The sequence below is a fragment of the Podarcis muralis genome, chromosome 6 (genome assembly GCF_964188315.1).
Source record: "Podarcis muralis chromosome 6, rPodMur119.hap1.1, whole genome shotgun sequence".
NCBI classification, from domain to species: domain Eukaryota; kingdom Metazoa; phylum Chordata; class Lepidosauria; order Squamata; family Lacertidae; genus Podarcis; species Podarcis muralis.
Genome location: NC_135660.1, coordinates 12,616,074 through 12,634,727, shown reverse-complemented (window position 1 = coordinate 12,634,727; position 18,654 = coordinate 12,616,074). Strand labels below are relative to the sequence as shown.

General features: G+C 44.0%; 1 protein-coding gene across 3 annotated transcripts in view; it reads left to right on the top strand.

The window, feature by feature from the left end:
• Nucleotides 1-18,654, top strand: part of NAALADL2 (N-acetylated alpha-linked acidic dipeptidase like 2) — a 770,720-nt gene that overhangs the window by 701,624 nt on the left and 50,442 nt on the right. For all 3 annotated transcript variants that reach the window (XM_028731603.2, XM_028731602.2, XM_028731601.2), the window contains one exon: nt 16,887-16,980. In XM_028731603.2, coding sequence (XP_028587436.2) covers nt 16,887-16,980 — 94 coding nt within the window. The remainder of the gene's footprint in view (nt 1-16,886; nt 16,981-18,654) is intronic.

Here is an 18,654-nt window from a genome sequence, read left to right as displayed (position 1 = left end):
GCGGGTCTGTCTAATCTAGTCTGGGACGTGGGTGGCGCTGTGGGTTAAACCACAGAGCCTAGGGCTTGCCGATCAGAAGGTCGGCGGTTTGAATCCCCACGACGGGGCGAGCTTCCATTTCTCGGTCCCTGCTCCTGCCAACCTAGCAGTTCGAAAGCACTTCAAAGTGCAAGTAGATAAATAGGTACCGGTCCGGCGGGAAGGTAAATGGTGTTTCTGTGCGCTGCTCTGGTTCGCCAGAAGTGACTTAGTCATGCTGGCCACATGACCTGGAAGCTGTACGCCGGCTCCCTCGGCCAATAAAGCGAGATGAGCGCCGCAAGCCCAGAGTCGGCCACGACTGGACCTAATGTAATGGTCAAGGGTCCCTTTATCTTTACCTTTAGTCTGTCTTGGTCAAACCACACCTGGTAAGCTGGAACTTGTGCAGAGGAGGGCAACCAAGATGATCAAGGGTCTGGAAACCAAGTCTTATGAGGAACGGTTGAAGGAGCTATGATAGCCATCTTCAAATACCTCAAGGGCTGGCACATGGAAGGGGGAGCAAGCTTGTTTTCTCCTGCTCTGGAGGGTAGGACTTGAACCAATGGCTTCAAGTTATGAGAAAGGAGATTCTGCCTAAGAACTTTCAGACAGTAAGAGCTCTTTGACAGTCTCCCTTGGAAGGTTGTGGACTTTCCTTCCTTGGGGATTTTTAAGCAGCTATTGGATGGCTATCTGTCATGGATGCTTTAGCTGAGATTCCTGCACAGCATATGACCCCTGGGGTCCCTTCCAAGTGTACAACTCTATGACTCTATGACATTAAATGGTGTCACATAGGACATCTTTGTGTTTTTAAGCAGGTGGATGGGAGCAGATTAGCAAGGAGGAGGGCAGGGGGTGGTTAACCCTTTCCACCCAGGCCATTATCCCAGAGCTGCAAGAGAGAAGTTGCTATTTGGTGCCAATATGTAGCTTGGCTTCAAGTGAACCATATTTTCACAGTGTAGGACTGTGCCTTTTCAAAATAGCTGGGCATATGCTCATTTCACTGCTGACATACACATGCAAGAAAACCCCATAAGCCATTTGGCCAAATATGTGTGATGGCAGTAAAAGAGACAGAAGAAGAGGAATATATGTCCAAAAGCCAATTGCAAACAGAAACCTACTGACTGTGTGCATTTTTTAAAAAAAATTTTTTGCAGATTTTGCATGTCCAGGGTGCTACATGCGCAGGTGGTACTGTGAATTGCTTCAACCCTTTAATCGTTTATCTTTTGTTCTTGTCTCTAGCTCTTTCTTAGCTCCCTGGTTTCTTAACTCTTTACTTAACCCTTTAATTCCTGTACTGCTTCCAGAGACTGCTGTGAGCAGTAGCACTACAGCAGCACCTGTAAAGAGATTACACTACAGGCAGAAGTTTGCCTGCATGAGAACCTTGTACACAACATGTTTCCTGATGTATGAAGGATCTCTGGGTCCTCTAGGAAGAATAATTGTTTGGGGATAAAGCAGGGGTAGCCAACTCCCAAGAGACTCCAATCTGCTTACAGAATTAAAAACTGGCAGTGATCTACCCCCGTTTTTTGGGGAGTTCAGGTCAAATTTATTGAAGTTTTATTAGAGAGGAGGAAAGCCCTGTTTTTAGGGGTTCAGGGCTAAGGAAAGGGACCCAGTGATCGACTACCAAAACCTCCCGGGGATCTACCAGTAGATCGTGATCGACCTTTGGACATCCCTGGGATAGAGCATATTCATGGTCTAGAGCAGTGATGGCCAAACTTGGCCCTCCAGCTGTTTTTGGACTACAACTCCTATCATCACTATCTAACAGGACCAGTGGTCAGGGATGATGGGAATTGTAGTCCCAAAACAGCTGGAGGGCCAAATTTGGCCACCACTGGTCTAAAGGCATCAAGTTCAGTCTTCACGAAAAATTGCCAGCATGTTAGTGTGGCTTTATTACAAATGTATTTATCACAGATCTATTTCCATATGCACTTTTGGATAATATACACTTTCCCTCCTAATATGCATCTTTTGTACATTCCCTTCAGTAATATATACATTATCACACACATTTTACCACAATATATTCATTTTTCTGCATATTACTTGGTGGAGGACTGCATTGCAAAATTCAAATAAGTCTGAATTTTGAAGGGTCTATATGTTTCATATATAGTGCAATACAGTGTATTGATAGGTGCAGGAATGAAATTTCTTTAACATGTTGATTCAGAAGAGTGAAATCTTTGGCAGGGGATGAAGGAGGATGATGGGTCAAGAAGCCCAGGGAGAAGGGCAAACAAAACAAAAAGTCACAGCAGAATGTTGAATGCAAATTTGAAGTAGGCAGCTGATTCTTTGGCTGCAGGTCTCCAGTTAATTTCTTGGGCTGCAACCCAGAGCTCCTTTGCAGAAGCAGCTCACAGAAAAACATTCACAAGGAAAATCAAGTGGAATCCAGAGGATCTATTCCCCATGGAGAAGCCTTCTCATACAGTTAGTTGTCCATACAACTTACAAAAAATATTGTACATCCATGGACAAAAATTCATTAACCATGTTTTTATTTGTGGTCCTGCAGTTTGGCTGTTGCATAGGACCTGCTGCCAGGTAATAGGATCAAAGGCTAAGTGCTATAATGCAGAGATGGGTCATTGTTTCCATTTCTATATTCTAGCCCAGTGTTCCCCAAACTTGGCCCTCCAGCTGTTTTTGAACTACAATTCCCATCATGCCTGACCACCGGTCCTGCTAGCTAGGGATGATGGGAGTTGTAGTCCAAAAACAGCTGGAGACCCAAGTTTGGGAAACACTGTTCTAGCCCCACAGCCTGTGTTCCAGGAGCATGTTGGGAGAACAGGATCCATTCCCAGCATGCCTCCTTTCTGCCCTGCCTGCCATCAGAGCTCCAACAGCAGGGAAACACCAGTGTTAGTTCATCCAGACTGCCTGGAAAGGGGTTTCCAAGGACAGATCTCCCTTTCTAGGCATTGGCACTGAGAGCAGAAAATCATACAATCAGTGACCTCTCTCCTCTGAATTACAGCCCTAGCACTTCCTCATTTCAGTTTTACTTCTTCTTAATTCTAACAATGGAACTTAATATTTCCACATTTCCATAATTTCACCTGAAATGAAACTTTTATTTCAAGATCAAAGAGTTCTTTTTTGCATTAGCACTTTCATTTTGGTGGGAAGCACTGGGAGTTTTTTTTTTTTTTTAAAAAAAAAAAAGCTCTTTCCATGAACGTGTTTAATGATGGTAAGATTGACAATTAAAAGGAGCTTAAGTTTTCATTGCTTGGAGCATATCCTACAATACAGCCATTCTTTCAAGGGGATATAATATATTATTGATAGGTGGCCTGCCTCAGAATATATTAATTCAGGCTAAGTAAAACACGTTTTTTGCGGAAGGCAGCAATCTGGTCACAAAGGCTGCAATCTTGCACGCCGTTAGGCTGCTTAACAGGGCGATCGTCAGGAAGATGCAAGAGCACAGGATGCTGCCTTCTTCCAAGTCAGACTACTTGGTCCATCTTGCTCAGTATTGTCTACACTGTCTGACAGCAGTGTTTCAGCCAAGAGTCTCTTTGCAAACCTTGAGATGCTGCCAACTGAGCCTGGGACAAAGGCCAGGTTCTTCCACAGAACTATGACCCCTTCCTGCTGAGTTTAGTGGTGTGTTTAACTGCAAAGCACCATTAAAAAGCAGAGACATCACCTTGCCAACAAAGGTCCGTATAGTAAAAGCTATGGTTTTCCCAGTAGTGATGTATGGAAGTGAGAGCTGGACCATAAAGAAGGCTGATCGCTGAAGAATTGATGCTTTTGAATTATGGTGCTGGAGGAGACTCTTGAGAGTCCCATGGACTGCAAGAAGATCAAACCTATCCATTCTTAAGGAAATCAGCCCTGAGTGCTCACTGGAAGGACAGATCCTGAAGCTGAGGCTCCAATACTTTGGCCACCTCATGAGAAGAGAAGACTCCCTGGAAAAGACCCTGATGTTGGGAAAGATGGAGGGCACAAGGAGAAGGGGACGACAGAGGACGAGATGGTTAGATAGTGTTCTCGAAGCTACCAGCATGAGTTTGACCAAACTGCAGGAGGCAGTGGAAGACAGAAGTGCCTGGCATGCTCTGGTCCATGGGGTCACGAAGAGTCAGACACGACTAAACGACTAAACAACAACAACACCATTGGTGTGCACACAGGGCTGTCTTTACCTGGGGATGCAAGGGGTGCAGGGCACCTGGGTGTCGAATTCTGGTTCCCACCGCTGAATCCGCCTAAGCTCTTAACTATCTACCTGTCTTGAAATAAATAATTTTGATCAAGCTGATATTCAAAGCCGGCCGCCTCTGCCACCTCCACCCTGGCCACTTTCTCCTCCACAGAGTCCCGCTCTGCATGGAGAGGTGTTGCTCTCTCACCCGCTGTCAGCGGGGCTACTGCATCCCTCTTCTTCTCCTTCCTTTTCCTGGGGAGCTTTTAAAAATGCCTGGATGTGAAGCTGTGCATCTTTGCGGAGCTCGGGTGCCCGGTTCTTGAGGGGCGACGGCAGTGAGACTTGGAAGAGCAGAACGCTGCTGCCACTGCTGCCGCTGTCATGGCCTCGCCTGCAACCGCGGAGAAGTATATCTTGGGTGTAGAGGTGGGCAACACTAAATTTGGGGGCGCTGGGCTAAAGGCGCTGGGTGGGGCATGTGCTAAAGACGGCCCTGTGTGCACAACACTTTTACGCAGTATAGGAGGGCAGGTCCCTGCCCAGAGAAGCTTACATTCCTACATTAGGTGCAGAGGAAGCATCAAATGGAGAGGAGGGAATGTCTTCCTCTTCTAGACATGATGTGTTGTTTTAGAAAGTAACCAAAAACAAGTTATTAACATGCACTGGTTGGTTGTTTTTTGTTTTTCTTGCAGTCTAACCGTGACTGACATATTCAGCACTTAAAGACACATTAAAAAAGCAAGAGGTTAGAATGTGTTTTGACCCGAGAAACCAGGATCTCCATTGTCTTTGCCAAGGTCAGGAACGGTAATTCCCAAGCCCATCTTTTAAAGGACAAGGATCAAGAGGTCAGAGGAGAAGCAGTCATGTTGAGAGAAATGCTTGCCCCCCTGGTGACAAGTTTTTCTTGTCCACATTAAATTTTCCCCATCCGATTATGCCTCGGATCTTCAAGAATGCTTGGTTTCACCTATGTAGTTACCATTGGAAACAGCATGTAGTTACCACTGAAAACCAACACTGGGGATTTTATATTTCTGCTGACTACTGCTGTCACGGACTGGGAAGAAAGGGTAGTGCTTGTATTCCAATTTAGATATTTCACCCCATGATTTCCTTTGCCTGGCTGGCAGGGAGCCTTAGGCCTCGGGATCATTCTTACACTGCACCAGATAGATGAATCACAAACATCGGACAAATTGTGCATCTGTTTGCATTTGCAAATGTCTGGCTCATTCGTGACATTACTCATATGATACCAGATTTGTGTGTTCTCAGAACCTAGATTTATTCCTTACTGCATGAGTAATACATGAACTAATAATTGCTTTAAGCCAATAAGAGGGCTCCCTTAGGTGATCCAATAAGTTATGGTTGGAGAATTTGATTCTCCCCCTTGCTATTTGCAACCAAGATAACAGACACCTCATTTTTGTCTCTTGAGGATACACAAACCCCAACTGTGAACATACCATAATGAAATCCATTATCAAATATACAGACACATCTATTAAGTATTGTGATGAATTAGATTTTTTAAAATGAAAGCTACAGCACACATACGAAAAGGTACTATGCATATACACAACATTTTGAACTTCTGTGTTCAGTATGTTTCAAGTACAGTGGTACCTCGCGTTAACAACTTAATTTGTTCTGGAGGTCCGTTCTTAACCTGAAACTGTTCTTAACCTGAGGTACCACTTTAGCTAATGGGGCCTCCCGCTGCCACCACACGATTTCTGTTCTCATCCTGAAGCAAAGTTCTTAACCCAAGGTACTATTTCTAGGTTAGTGGAGTCTGTAACCTGATGTGTCTATAACCTGAAGCATCTGTAACCCGAGGTACCACTGTATTCAATTTGCACTGCTGAGCATATCTCATGTACCTGCTCAGCTAATCCATCATTCCTCAATTATGATTTTTTTTCTAACAGTACATATATAAATATATATATATAAAGAAAGGCTTGATCTTGTCCCCCCCCCCCATTTCCCCTCCTTAACTCTGCTATGGATCATGCATAAGCAGGAATTCAAAAATGCCATTTGCCTTATAACCATGACACCCTGATTTATGGGAAGAACATTATGCATAATTGCTAGGGTTTTAAAAAATATTATTCTATAGCTGTCACTGTGAGGGCTGCACAGAGTAACCAAGACAACATGGCTCTAGAGTTGGGTGGACAAAATGATATAGAGATCCTTTTGGCACAAACATTTAGCATAACCGAGTGAAGCTTTTCAGGAGAAGTAGGGTGCTTGGAGGAACTCATGGTTTTAGATCACATTCCAAAACCTCCTCCTTTCACTAGCTCCTTTCAGAAGCGCCGTTACACATTTATGGAAGAGCTGGAGTGGCCACAGGCCTATGTTGTGGTCCAAGGGGCTCAAGTCTTAGTCCAAGGAGGCAAAAGCCTTTGACCAAACATTTGTGCAAGAGAACAGGGTTCAAGGTGCACTATTGTCTCAAAAAGCCAAGGTCAAGCACAGAGAGTCAGTCTAGGTCCCAGGCGTGATCCAGAAGCAATGTCAGGAAACAGGGGGTGTCAACGTGAATAAAATATGGGGGGTCAGGTAAGCCCCACCCCACATAATCAAGCACATGACGGGGCACACCCACCCCATTTGAATGGTAGTGCCCATCAACCTTTGGTGGGCCTGGCCCCCTCAGATATTTTATTGGGAAGCTGAAGGGACCTCAGCCCCTAGGAGTTGGCTCCTATGTCAGGAAACCATCCAAAGTCAATATCACTGAGAGTAGAGCAGGGAGGAGAAACTATACAAAGGAGCAAAGAACAAGGAGATGGAGACTAATGTTGTCTATAGTAACTGGAAGGTTTGGAGACCTCTATACTGTGGTCTCCTAGACCATATCCTAGCCCCAGCTGCTGGTAGTAAAGAATTTCAAGGGGTTGCTTGCTGATGAGTTGTGTGTTGATACTTGGTCCATAGATACATGCCGTGTCAATGCTCTTTGGCCTAGTCCTAGGCCTTTGGACTGAGGAGTGGTTTCACCCCATCCTCTGACAGCTTCATGGATTCTTTAGCTGATCTTCCACTAGAAGGCCCCTCAAGTAGTTCCTCAGAGTTGGTTCCAGGAGACCCTTCCTGCTCTCCAAGTTTCTCAACCTACAGAGTTTCTCATTCATCCTCCAAGGACTTTATGTCTGGCCCCAGGTTAGGGTGAGACATGACAAGCTACTGTGCTGGTCCTGTTCTCAAGTGTCAAAGACCACTAGCTTCACTCTGTGATCAGTGGACGGTCTGAATGAGGAGCCCATATGTGTGTGGCATTGTTCTCAGCTGTAGTATTCAGTGAACTCATGACTGTCCTAGTCAGGCCTTTATAATGCCTTTATAAACTGTTTTTTATGTTCCAGTTCACCAGAGTCTGGAATAATTCCAGTCCAGAACCACTAGAGGCTAGACAGAGGTAGTTGAAGAGAGAGATTTTTGGTGGGCTTTTCTCCTGCCTAATGTGTTTTGAATTTCTGCTAAATAAAGGGGATTGGTCACCATCCTTCAGGTAAATAATACATCTTGCAGTCACGATCCCACCAGTGATCCCATGTTGCTGAAGGCCAATCTGATAGTCAAGGAAGTTTCTGAATTCGGTGCATGACTTTCTATACATGCCAATATCTAGCCTTTTTGTTGAGTTTCAGTCCCACTTTAAAATACAGGACATTCCTTGGTCATTAATGCATTTATTTCCTGATCAATATTTCCCAAAGCATGAATAAAATATATGAAGTGCTTTCCTTTTAGAGAAATGCACATCATGTTTGTAGCATTTATTGAAATGATTAATCCTATCTTGTTTAGAAACAGCTATCTTTTGTGAATTATTATGCTCTAGTTCATCTGTAGCAGCTTTTGAATTACTCTAGTCTTCTCTCAGAGAGCCCTCTGCTGACCCAAAATGTATCCTGTCAGATTAGATGTTTGTTGAGCTGTCTGTTTAAACACAGAAATACACCCTACTACTTAACCTTTGAGTGTCAATAGTGCCAAAGAAGAAATGTGAAACTGGAAGGTTATATAGCATTATAAACAAGCTTGAAGAAATGTGTACAATGTGTACAGAGCACCATTTTTCACAGACATTTTGGGCAGTTCCAAAAATTTCTCTATATTTTTTTGCAGTTTTCCCAAACTTTGCATGAAACTGTTAATTTGCATTGCCCTCACTTGCCCTCATCATGATGCACCTGAATCTTAATGGCCAAGTAACCTTCTTTACCGTGTGATTGGGTGGGGTTGCCCATGGGACGAATTCAGAAAGCAGCTAGTCAGGGGGAATTATGGGATAACCTGGGAAAACACTCCAGTCAGGGAAAATAATGGCAGAACTGAAGTGCATATTCACATTATTTATGTATTCTGGGAGCATAAATTTCTACCCTAGCGAAATTACTAGTTTTCCTTTGTTTTCGCTTGAAAATCCAACATGGGAAACATTCACTCCTTTCATCCCACAACCCCAAGAAAACAGGGAGTTTCTGCAGCTTTCATTGTGTCATGAGTAATTTCCCCAAACTTTTGTACTGTTTTATTGTTGTTAGCCGCCCTGAGCCCGGCTTCGGCTGGGGAGGGCGGGATATAAATAAAAATTATTATTATTATTATTATTATTATTATTATTATTATTATTATTATTATTTATTTGTGGCTTGGTGCATTGTCCCAAGTTAAGGTGGGATAATGTTTATTTTTAGGGAGGTAATTTCAGTTCAGTTAAAATTTTAATGTAATTTACATTACATTACATTTAATGTAAACTTAACCAGGTCTTTCCTTCCTTCCTTCCTTCCTTCCTTCCTTCCTTCCTTCCTTCCTTCCTTCCTTTCCTCTTCCCTCCCTCCTCCCTTTTTTCTCTTTTCACTTTAATGTGAGTTTCACCACTCTCTTTAGTTTCTCAGCCCTATTTCTGCCACATGTTCCCATGGACTTCCTAGGAAATGTGACATTTCCTGCAGTGTGTATGGAAATATGTTGCTGTTTTCCAGAGACACTCCAGGAAATGTGATGGGCCTGAGAAATTATTTTAAAGTGTAAAAGGGGAAACACAGCAGTGGGGAAAAAACAAACAGCCTGGAACAGTGGTTCTTAAACCCTTTTTGGCTCACAGACCTCTTTGAGAATCTATGGACCACACCTAAACACAACGTTTTGCATGCAACTTATTTTACTGCACTGGAAAAATCATTTTTGGACCCATATTCATGGACCCCCCAGAAAACCTTCCATTGACCTCTTTGGAAACCTTGAAGATGTCCAGAAATAGTTTGGTCCTATGGCATGGTGGTTGTCTGTTTTTCTAAGTGGAAGACTTGATAATCTCAATTTGTGTACCGAAGTTCTTGGACGTACCTAAAGTATCTCTTTGGATTTCAGCCATTATGTTCAATGATTAGGACATTAAGTTCAGGCCATGTAATTTGGAATATGCAGAAAATATAAAAATAAATTTAAGGAACCTCAGAAAGAGGAGGAAGGAAGTCGAGTTTCAAAATGTTAAAATGATTGTAAAATTATTGAAATGTGGAAAATTGAAAATCATACATTTATTTATTTTTTAAGTTCAGGCCGTGTTTCAAAGGGTTGTCTTTGGAGCGCTGTGTCTATTTTGCATGTATGTTCAGTGCTGTGCTCCTGGGATTAGCATGGCCAAAAATAGGACCATAAATAAGAAATCAGTGGCCTTTTCTGTCTTGCTGCATTATGCGGGCCTGATGCACGTTTCTGCAAAGTTATTACTCACCCTGCTCAAAATCAATGCTCCAAGCTTTCCTCCCCATGATTGATTTCTCCAGGTTAACGTTCCACATACGTGATTTAATAAACGCTATGATTACCCCATTAACACACATATAAACTGCCTGTGACATAATGCAAAAGGAAAGACAGAGAGGGAGGGAGATCACAAGATTTGTAAATTGCTTTACTGATAAGGTTCTCTCCACACACCCCACAACTACCTTTTTATTTCGAAACAAAAAAAATTCCTTCCAGTAGCACCTTAAAGACCAACTAAGTTAGTTCTTGGTATGAGCTTTCGTGTGCATGCACACTTCTTCAGATACACTGAAACAGAAGTTGCCAGATCCTTCTATATAGTGAGAAGGTGGGGAGGGGTATTACTCAGAGGAGGGTGGGGATGGGTGATTGGCAGATAGCTCTGATGAGCCTGTTGACGACTATTAACGACTGCAGTAGGTCTTACAGGAAAAAGCAAGGGGTTTCGAGACTTCTAAATTTAACTGTTGGGAGCCAACTCTTCCTCCCTTCAAGTTACTTTTATTTATTTATTTCATTCCATTTATGAATCATAGAATTGTAGAGTTGGAAAATACCCCGAGGGTCATCTAGTCCAAACCCCACAGTGCAGGAATCTCAACTAAGCCATCCATGATAGATGGCCACCCAATAGCTGCTTTAAAATCTCTAAGGAAGGGTAGTCCACAACCTCCCAAGGGAGACCATTCCACTGTCAAAGAGCTCTTACTGTCAGAAAGTTCTTCCTGATGTTTAGTTGGAATCTCCCTTCTTGCAACTTGAAGCCATTGGTTCGGGTCCTAGCCTGTGGAGCAGGAGAAAGCAAGCTTGTTCCCTCTTCCATGTGACAAACGTTGAGATATTTGAAGATGGCTATCATATCTCCTCTCAGTCCATCTCAAAGCAGTTTACCAAATAAAAACATTGGCAGTAATAACGTATATAGAACAATTTCAAATATTAAAAACAAAGCAAATTTAAATCCTGTACAGATTCAGACTGTGATAAAAGACTTATTGAAAAAGGAAGGTCTTCCATAAGCACCAGAAAGGCAATAGAGATGGCACCAGTCTGATATATCTGTGTCTGTATCTGTGTCTGTGTCTGTGTCTGTGTCTATGTCTATATCTATATATCTATATCTATATCTATATATCTATATCTATATCTATATCTATATCTATATCTATATCTATATCTATATCTATATCTATATCTATATCTATATCTATATCTATATCTATATCTATATCTATATCTATATCTATATCTCAGGGGTGGGGGTTATAAAAAAAATTGTGTGGGTGGCTCAGGTTAAAGTTTGGGCTCAGGAGCGGTGGCCCAGGCTCTGTAGGGGCTCTGGTATAGGTGTGGACAGCTCCTTGTTTTGTTTTGTTTTGTTTTTTGTGCGCCAGCGGTTTTGGTTTGGGCTCGGGAGCAAACGGCAGGGCTCTGGCTTTGTATCGGGGTCTGGCGCAGACGGGCGATTGTGCAAAAGAAGCTCAACAAGTTTCGGGGCTCAACAACTGTCCAGCTTTTTACTTCATGAAATAAGGCAACCCTAAAGGCCCAATTTCTGCTTGATGCATACTACCTTGAGCTCTTGAGAGGGAAATACAATGTAATTACATTTATCTAGCTAGTTATCGAGGGACGCGGGTGGTGCTGTGGGTAAAACCTCAGCGCCTAGGACTTGCCGATCGCATGGTCAGCGGTTCGAATCCCCGCGGCGGGGTGCGCTCCTGTCGTTCGGTCCCAGCACCTGCCAACCTAGCAGTTCGAAAGCACCCCCGGGTGCAAGTAGATAAATAGGGACCGCTTACCAGCGGGAAGGTAAACGGCATTCTGTGTGCTGCACTGGCTCACCAGATGCAGCTTGTCACGCTGGCCACGTGACCCAGAAGTGTCTGCGGACAGCGCTGGCTCCCGGCCTATAGAGTGAGATGAGCGCACAACCCTAGAGTCTGGCAAGACTGGCCCATAGGGGCAGGGGTACCCTTACCTTTACTAGCTAGTTATCAGTTGGTAAGTTTAATTTTTTCCACTTAGTTTGATAAAAGGGGATTATTCTGAGGAACGGTCAGTATTCTGATCCAGTTTCTGGAAAAATGTATTGTTAAGTCTTCACTAGGTGTGCTAAGCATTGGGATGTGTGATTTGGCACCCAAGCATGATGGGGAATTCCTACAAAAACATGGTGGGGGGGGGATTGACTGTGTTTGCTTATTCATCTGTTGTCTGTAATGGAGATTGATCCTACGGCTATGATCAGTATTTGCTGCTGCTGTCCTTTTCAGTCTGCAAATGATAAATTGTGTCCGTCCGTCCCCCTCCCCCAACCAATTTGCATTGTGTTTCCTTTTGCATTGAAACACATGAGGTGGAATAACACAATGGCAATGTAATTGGTGTGATTTAAATAATAAAATATGCAAATTATTCAAGGGACATAATTTTGCCACATTGGACAGAGAGATGAATGACGTGGTTTTGGGCAGAAGGTGAACTGCAGTGGAACGGGGAAAGCGCTGCATGCAATGTATACAATCTGGAACAGAAAAATATCTTCTTCCATCCCTAGCTACCCCCACCCATCGTTTTTTAAAAAATGCTGATCTAACTTTCCAGTTTCTTTCTTGGTCCCTTGGGATATCATTAACTTTGTTCTTCTGCAGAGCTTCCTTTCACCTCCTTGCTCTTCCTTCACAGAAGATGACAGCTCTTTTTCTCAGCAGCCTCCCTGGCATTTTCTCCCCTTTAGGTAGAAATCTTTACAGCTTCAGATCTTGCCCCTGCTTGGAAGTGGGTTTCAAACTGATCTATAGTGTGCTCTCTGTCTCCATGTACTGTGGATGTGTCTTGCCCCAAATTTCTTTGCAGGCTTTTAAGATATCCTGCTGGGATATCTCCCCCCCCCCCTTTCCCATGTCTCCAGAAATCCTGGATGTTCGATAATATTCCAACAACATCTTTTCTGGGTGTCAACAATTATTCTTTCTTAAATATCAGATAGTACAGAGTAATTTGCGTGCCAAGGCCCCGTGACCCAGTCGCTCACTACGTAATGAAATAACCAGACCAGACAACAGCGTATAGAGTTTGGGGGTTGAAATAGGCCACAGCTTTAATGGTTACAGATATGAGGTTTAGGCATAGGCATTGGGTGAAGCCATTTATTCAACTCCATCCTCTCTGCTGGGAGTGTATCTAAGGGTAAACCACACTATGGGGGCCCCTATGACCTACATCAAATAGGAGTACCCCCTGAAGGGTCCCCACTGGAGGAGTTCTATGGCCCTGGCCCCCACCGGGGCATGGGACAGATGCAACACCTCACAGATCCCTTTAACAGTACAGTGGTGCCCCGCAAGACGAATGCCTCGCAGGACGAAAAACCCGCTAGACGAAAGGGTTTTCCGTTTTTGAGTTGCTTCACAAGACAATTTTCCCTATGGGCTTGCTTCGCAAGACGGAAACGTCTTGCGAGTCTTGCGATTTTTTTCGCTCCCCCCCCCCTTTTTCTAAGCCGCTAAGCCTTTAATAGCCTTTTAGCCGCTAAGCCGCTAAGCCTTTAATAGCCGCTAAGCCGCTAAACCGCTAATAGCGCTAATCTGCTAAGCTGCTAATAGGGTTGCTTCGCAAGACGAAAAAACCGCTAGACGAAGAGACTCGCGGAACGGATTATTTTCATCTTGCGAGGCACCACTGTATACCCTTAACCAGGCATAGGCAAACTCTGCTCTCCAGATGTTTTGAGACATCATCCCTGACCACCTGGTCCTGTTAGCTAAGGATAATAATAATAATAATAATAATAATAATAATAATAATAATAAAATTTTATTTATATCCCGCCCTCCCCAGCCAAAGCCAGGCTCAGGGCGGCTAACAACAATAAAATAATACAACATTTTAAAATCATTTCATTATAAAATTAATTCAAATCAAATTGATGGCAACCATTGGGCTAGAGTTCTGTGAAGATTGCCAAAAGAGGGAGTCAGGCTGTGCTCTGGCCAAAGGCCTGGTGGAACAGCTCTGTCTTGCAGGCCCTGCGGAAAGATGTCAAGGCCCGCAGGGCCCTAGTCTCTTGTGACAGAGCGTTCCACCAGATCGGAGCCACAGCCGAAAAAGCCCTGGCTCTGGTTGAGGCCAGCCTAACCTCTCTGTGGCCTGGGATGTTTTTGTTTGAAGATTGTAAGTTCCTCCATGGGACATACCAGGAGAGGCGGTCCCGTAGGTACGAGGGTCCTAGGCCGTATAGGGCTTTAAAGGTTAAAACCAGCACTTTAAACCTGATCCTGTACTCCACCGGGAGCCAGTGCAGCTGGTATAGCACCGGGTGAATGTGATCTCGCAACGAGGACCCTGTAAGGAGTCTCGTCGTGGCATTCTGCACCCGCTGGAGTTTCTGGGTCAGTCTCAAGGGCAGCCTTGAGCCTTGATGGGAGTTGTAGTCCCAAAACATCTGGAGGAGCAGGCAAAGGCTACAACCTCCCCTCTAGCCAAAGCCTAACTGCTAGTTGAGCCAGGCAAGGAAAACCGAGGGGCAGAACCAAGCAATGCTCATCAGCTGGGAAGTCCCGCCCCCTGGGGAATGCCCAGACCCAGGCCTGCCTACCATTGGCCAATCCACAGGTAGGCATCCTGTCCCTCTCAGGTGGCCTTCAAATCACTGACATGAGGCTATGGCCAAGCAAAGGTCTGCACTTTAAAGTTCCAAATTTGCCCCAGATATTTCCCCATGAATGAGTTCCTGCTCTTTATAGGTGAAGTGCCCCCCCCCCCCGCACTGGAGTTTTCCTTACACAAACCTGCTCTTTACCACTAAATCGGAGCAAACAGCAATGAGTAAGCCTCATTGGACTCAACAGGGTTTTCTTCTGAGTAGACTGGTAGAAGACTGTGCCATAAGAGACTTTTCAAGGCAGCTTATCTTCATGAAGCAATGTCGGTTTGTTTATAATGTCAAAAGTAGCATACCTGAGAATTAAAACCGAACCCTAAAGCAGATAACCCTAAACACAGTATGTTATCAAATGCAAAAAAAATAATAATCCCCAAATCAGGAGTTAATAAAATAATGAGTCAAGTAGAGGAAGCCCCACATATGAGGTTCAGGCACCAGGTTTAAAAATCAGGCAACCTTCCCTGATTTTTAAACCTGGTGCCTGAACCTCATATAGAATCATAGAATCATAGAATCATAGAGTTGGAAGAGACCACAAGGGCCATCGAGTCCAACCCCCTGCCAAGCAGGAAACACCATCAGAGCACTCCTGACATATGGTTGTCAAGCCTCTGCTTAAAGACCTCCAAAGAAGGAGACTCCACCACACTCCTTGGCAGCAAATTCCACTGTTGAACAGCTCTTACTGTGGGGCTTCCTCTAGAAGCTGCAGCCTGTAAAGGATGTAGCAACTATATTGTAGCAACTATATTGTTGAAAGAAAGACTGAGAGAAGGAAGGTAAGAGAAAAAGAAAGGCAGATGTTTGTGTGAAATCAGTTTGTTGATAGATTAGTCAACTACATGAGGTTGATGAATTGGCAGAAGCCCATTGTAATCAGTGAGAGCAACTATTAATGCAATATTCTTTATGTTGTAGTTCCAATGTATTAATGTAATATAGAATAATAATAAAAAGCACATTCATATGTTAATGCTGCCCACTCTTTCTATTCTTGGGTGGTGGAGCTTTTGTTTATTAAGTGGTGAAATATCTTACCTTGCAGTGCCTTTGGGTAATATGCAAAATGCATTTAAAGTTAATTGATTAGTCGGTGAAAAGACAGAACATTAATCAAGGGCAAAGCCTTCATACGGTTGACAGCCCTAATGGCAGTAAGTAAAGGCAAATAGTTTAGGTTGAAAAAAAATGATAAGTGAGAACACTGAAAGTGATACTATATATCAGGCTGGAATTAATGGTGGATCCTCGAACTGGTCAAGTTGAAGGCCACTGTTCTAAATCAGACATTTCCCCTGATCCAATTATTCTCTGTGAACATGAGTAATCTGCTGTGCTCTGGGATGTCAAGATCTGCATAGGGGCCTCAGAAGTGCAAAAAAGAATGGCAGCCCATAAATTGTGGAACTTCCTCCACATACCACTGTGTGTGTACATCTTTTGTCATATTCTGAAGATGCAGGTAAGGTACAGTGGACACTTGGGTTGCGATCATGATCCGTGTGACGTGTCTGTGCATACGTGGGCTGCGATTCGGCTCTTCTGTGCATGCGCAAAGTGTGATTTAGTGCTTCTGCGCATGTGCGAGCACCAAAACCCGCAAGTAACTTGTTCCGGTACTTCCGGGTTTGGCGCAATGCGCAACCTGAAAACACAAAACCTGAAGTGTCTGTAACGCGAGGTATGACTATATTTTGTTTTGTGGGCTCCGTCTCTCCTGTCAAATATATACTGCTCTGTTTCGGTTGGAACAGTTTCGTCTGTGCTTATGATTGCATAATATATTGTTTTAGCCAGATCCTGAACTTTATGGTGAAGGGCAGGTAAGAGATCTTATAAATCAAGAAACACACATGATTTTGCTCATACCATGCCACTTCCGCCATTGAAATGAATGGAGAAGACTGCTTGCGCAAGAGGCCTGATTGTGTGCATTGAAACATATGGTGAACTATGGATCAGAATACTGTGCTTAGGTATAATACCGTTGGCATTTGTCTGTTTCGAAAGACAATGGAAGAATGCAACTTTGGATGTGAAGTCAAACCGTCGGCGAGTTACGGCGCCTGCTGTGGCTGTAGAGACCGATACGGAATAGACATTTTCTATTAGGCATAAAATGTATTAAAATTTATTTGATCTCCATTTATTTATTTATTTCTCTCTTTTCTTTTTTCCTTCCAGCTGACAGGTGAAGTAATTTTGCAAATTGCCAACAACCCAGTACTGCCCTTTAATGCCCTGGATATTGCATTAGAAGTTCAGAAGAGCTTTAGAGGTAATTTGTTCTATGGTCCAAGGATTCTTGGTGAATGTCTCTTTTTTTATATCCCTTTGCTTTTTGATGATGAGCATTTGCTTTTCATCACTGTAAACAAACAGTATGTGCCTATTCCATTGGACCAAATTTTTGTATGTGTTGTGGTTCGAGGACCCGTACCCCGTGCAGTGGAATGAAACACAAGGACACATGATATAAGGTTAATGGGCAAGAAAAGGCCACAACTTTATTGATTACAGCAAGTGAAGCATTAGATTAGGCATTAGATTACGTCAGCTGACTCCACCCCCTCAGAGAGGGGTGAGTCAGAACAAGGTGGGTTTATTCACCAGTAGGTGGAGCCTGTTGATGCTAATCCAACTATAGGCTCTCCCCTGATGTCACCGAGGGTCGTGCCATGGCCTCCCGCCAAGCAGGCATCAGACAGAATACACGACCGCCAGATTCCTTTAACGGAATACCCAAAAATTGAAGGCATAGGCGATGGCCACACCTAGCCCTTCGACACCACAACACATTATTCCAATGCCTAACCTACCCACCAATACCACGAAAGTTGTGACGATTGCTACGAGGTAGGCGAAAAAAACAAAAAGCCTAATGCCAAATGGAAAAATTCCTACCAGGCCCCCCGAACAACCAGGGCGACCAACATAAGGTCCATAGCAAGGCCAAAAGAAAACTGGAACCCTGCTCTAAGGGAGTGGAGGGTGGGTGACTTGCGACGGGACAACGAAAAGTGAGGGCTGGAGGCTGGCGCCGCAGCAATTTAGGCTGCTGTACACGCCCCCCCTTGAAGGCACCTGGTTGGGTGCCTGGCTGAGGGCGTGGGCGCTAGCCAGGTGAGTGGGAGGCAGGGGGCAAACGCCCCCTGCTTGAGGTGGAGTCTGGCTCCCGGCCACAACCACTCCCCTCTCTTGCAGGGAGGAGAGTCTTTGTATGCATACCCAGGATATGGCCTGAAGGAATTTGATTGCTGCTCAGCAGGTCTGGGTGTGATCAGTGTCTAGGTGGGTGACTGCTTGAGGAGTCCCATGTAGGGTCCTTTGGCTCCATGTTGCAAGAAAAGTGGGGTATAACATGTAAGCCAATAAAGAAGAAAGTGTGTTATAAATTACAGCAGCACTCCCAGGGCCGGATTTAGGTTTGATGAGGCCCTAAGCTACTGGAGGTAATGGGGCCCTTTATATGTCCAGCTGTCCTTTGTCAACATTTATTGAATATATGTGTATATATATTTGTGTTGAATATATGCTATATGCTAATTTATGGACCTAATAGGTATCTAAAGCCATTTGCACATATTGTCATGCAAAACGTCCATGCAGAATGTAGGCACCCTATATATAGAAATGAGCAAACCAGTGATATTTTAGGGAGCAGGCTAGCAGGCGGGGCCCATGACTTACATCATAGGAGCCTACACAACACAAAACACTGTTGCTGTATGTAGGCTTTATTGCATTTGTTTTTATCTTATATTTTGGAAATGTACATCCAGGTTCCCCCCCCCCTTTAATTTCTTTGCCCCCCCCCAAGAGGCTGGGGCCCTAATCTATAGCTTGTTTAGCTTATACATAAATCTGGCACTGAGCAGTCCTATGCATCAGGATTGGCTATATTTTTTGGCCCGGGGACCACATTGAGGCTTGGCTACTTCTTCAGGAGCTA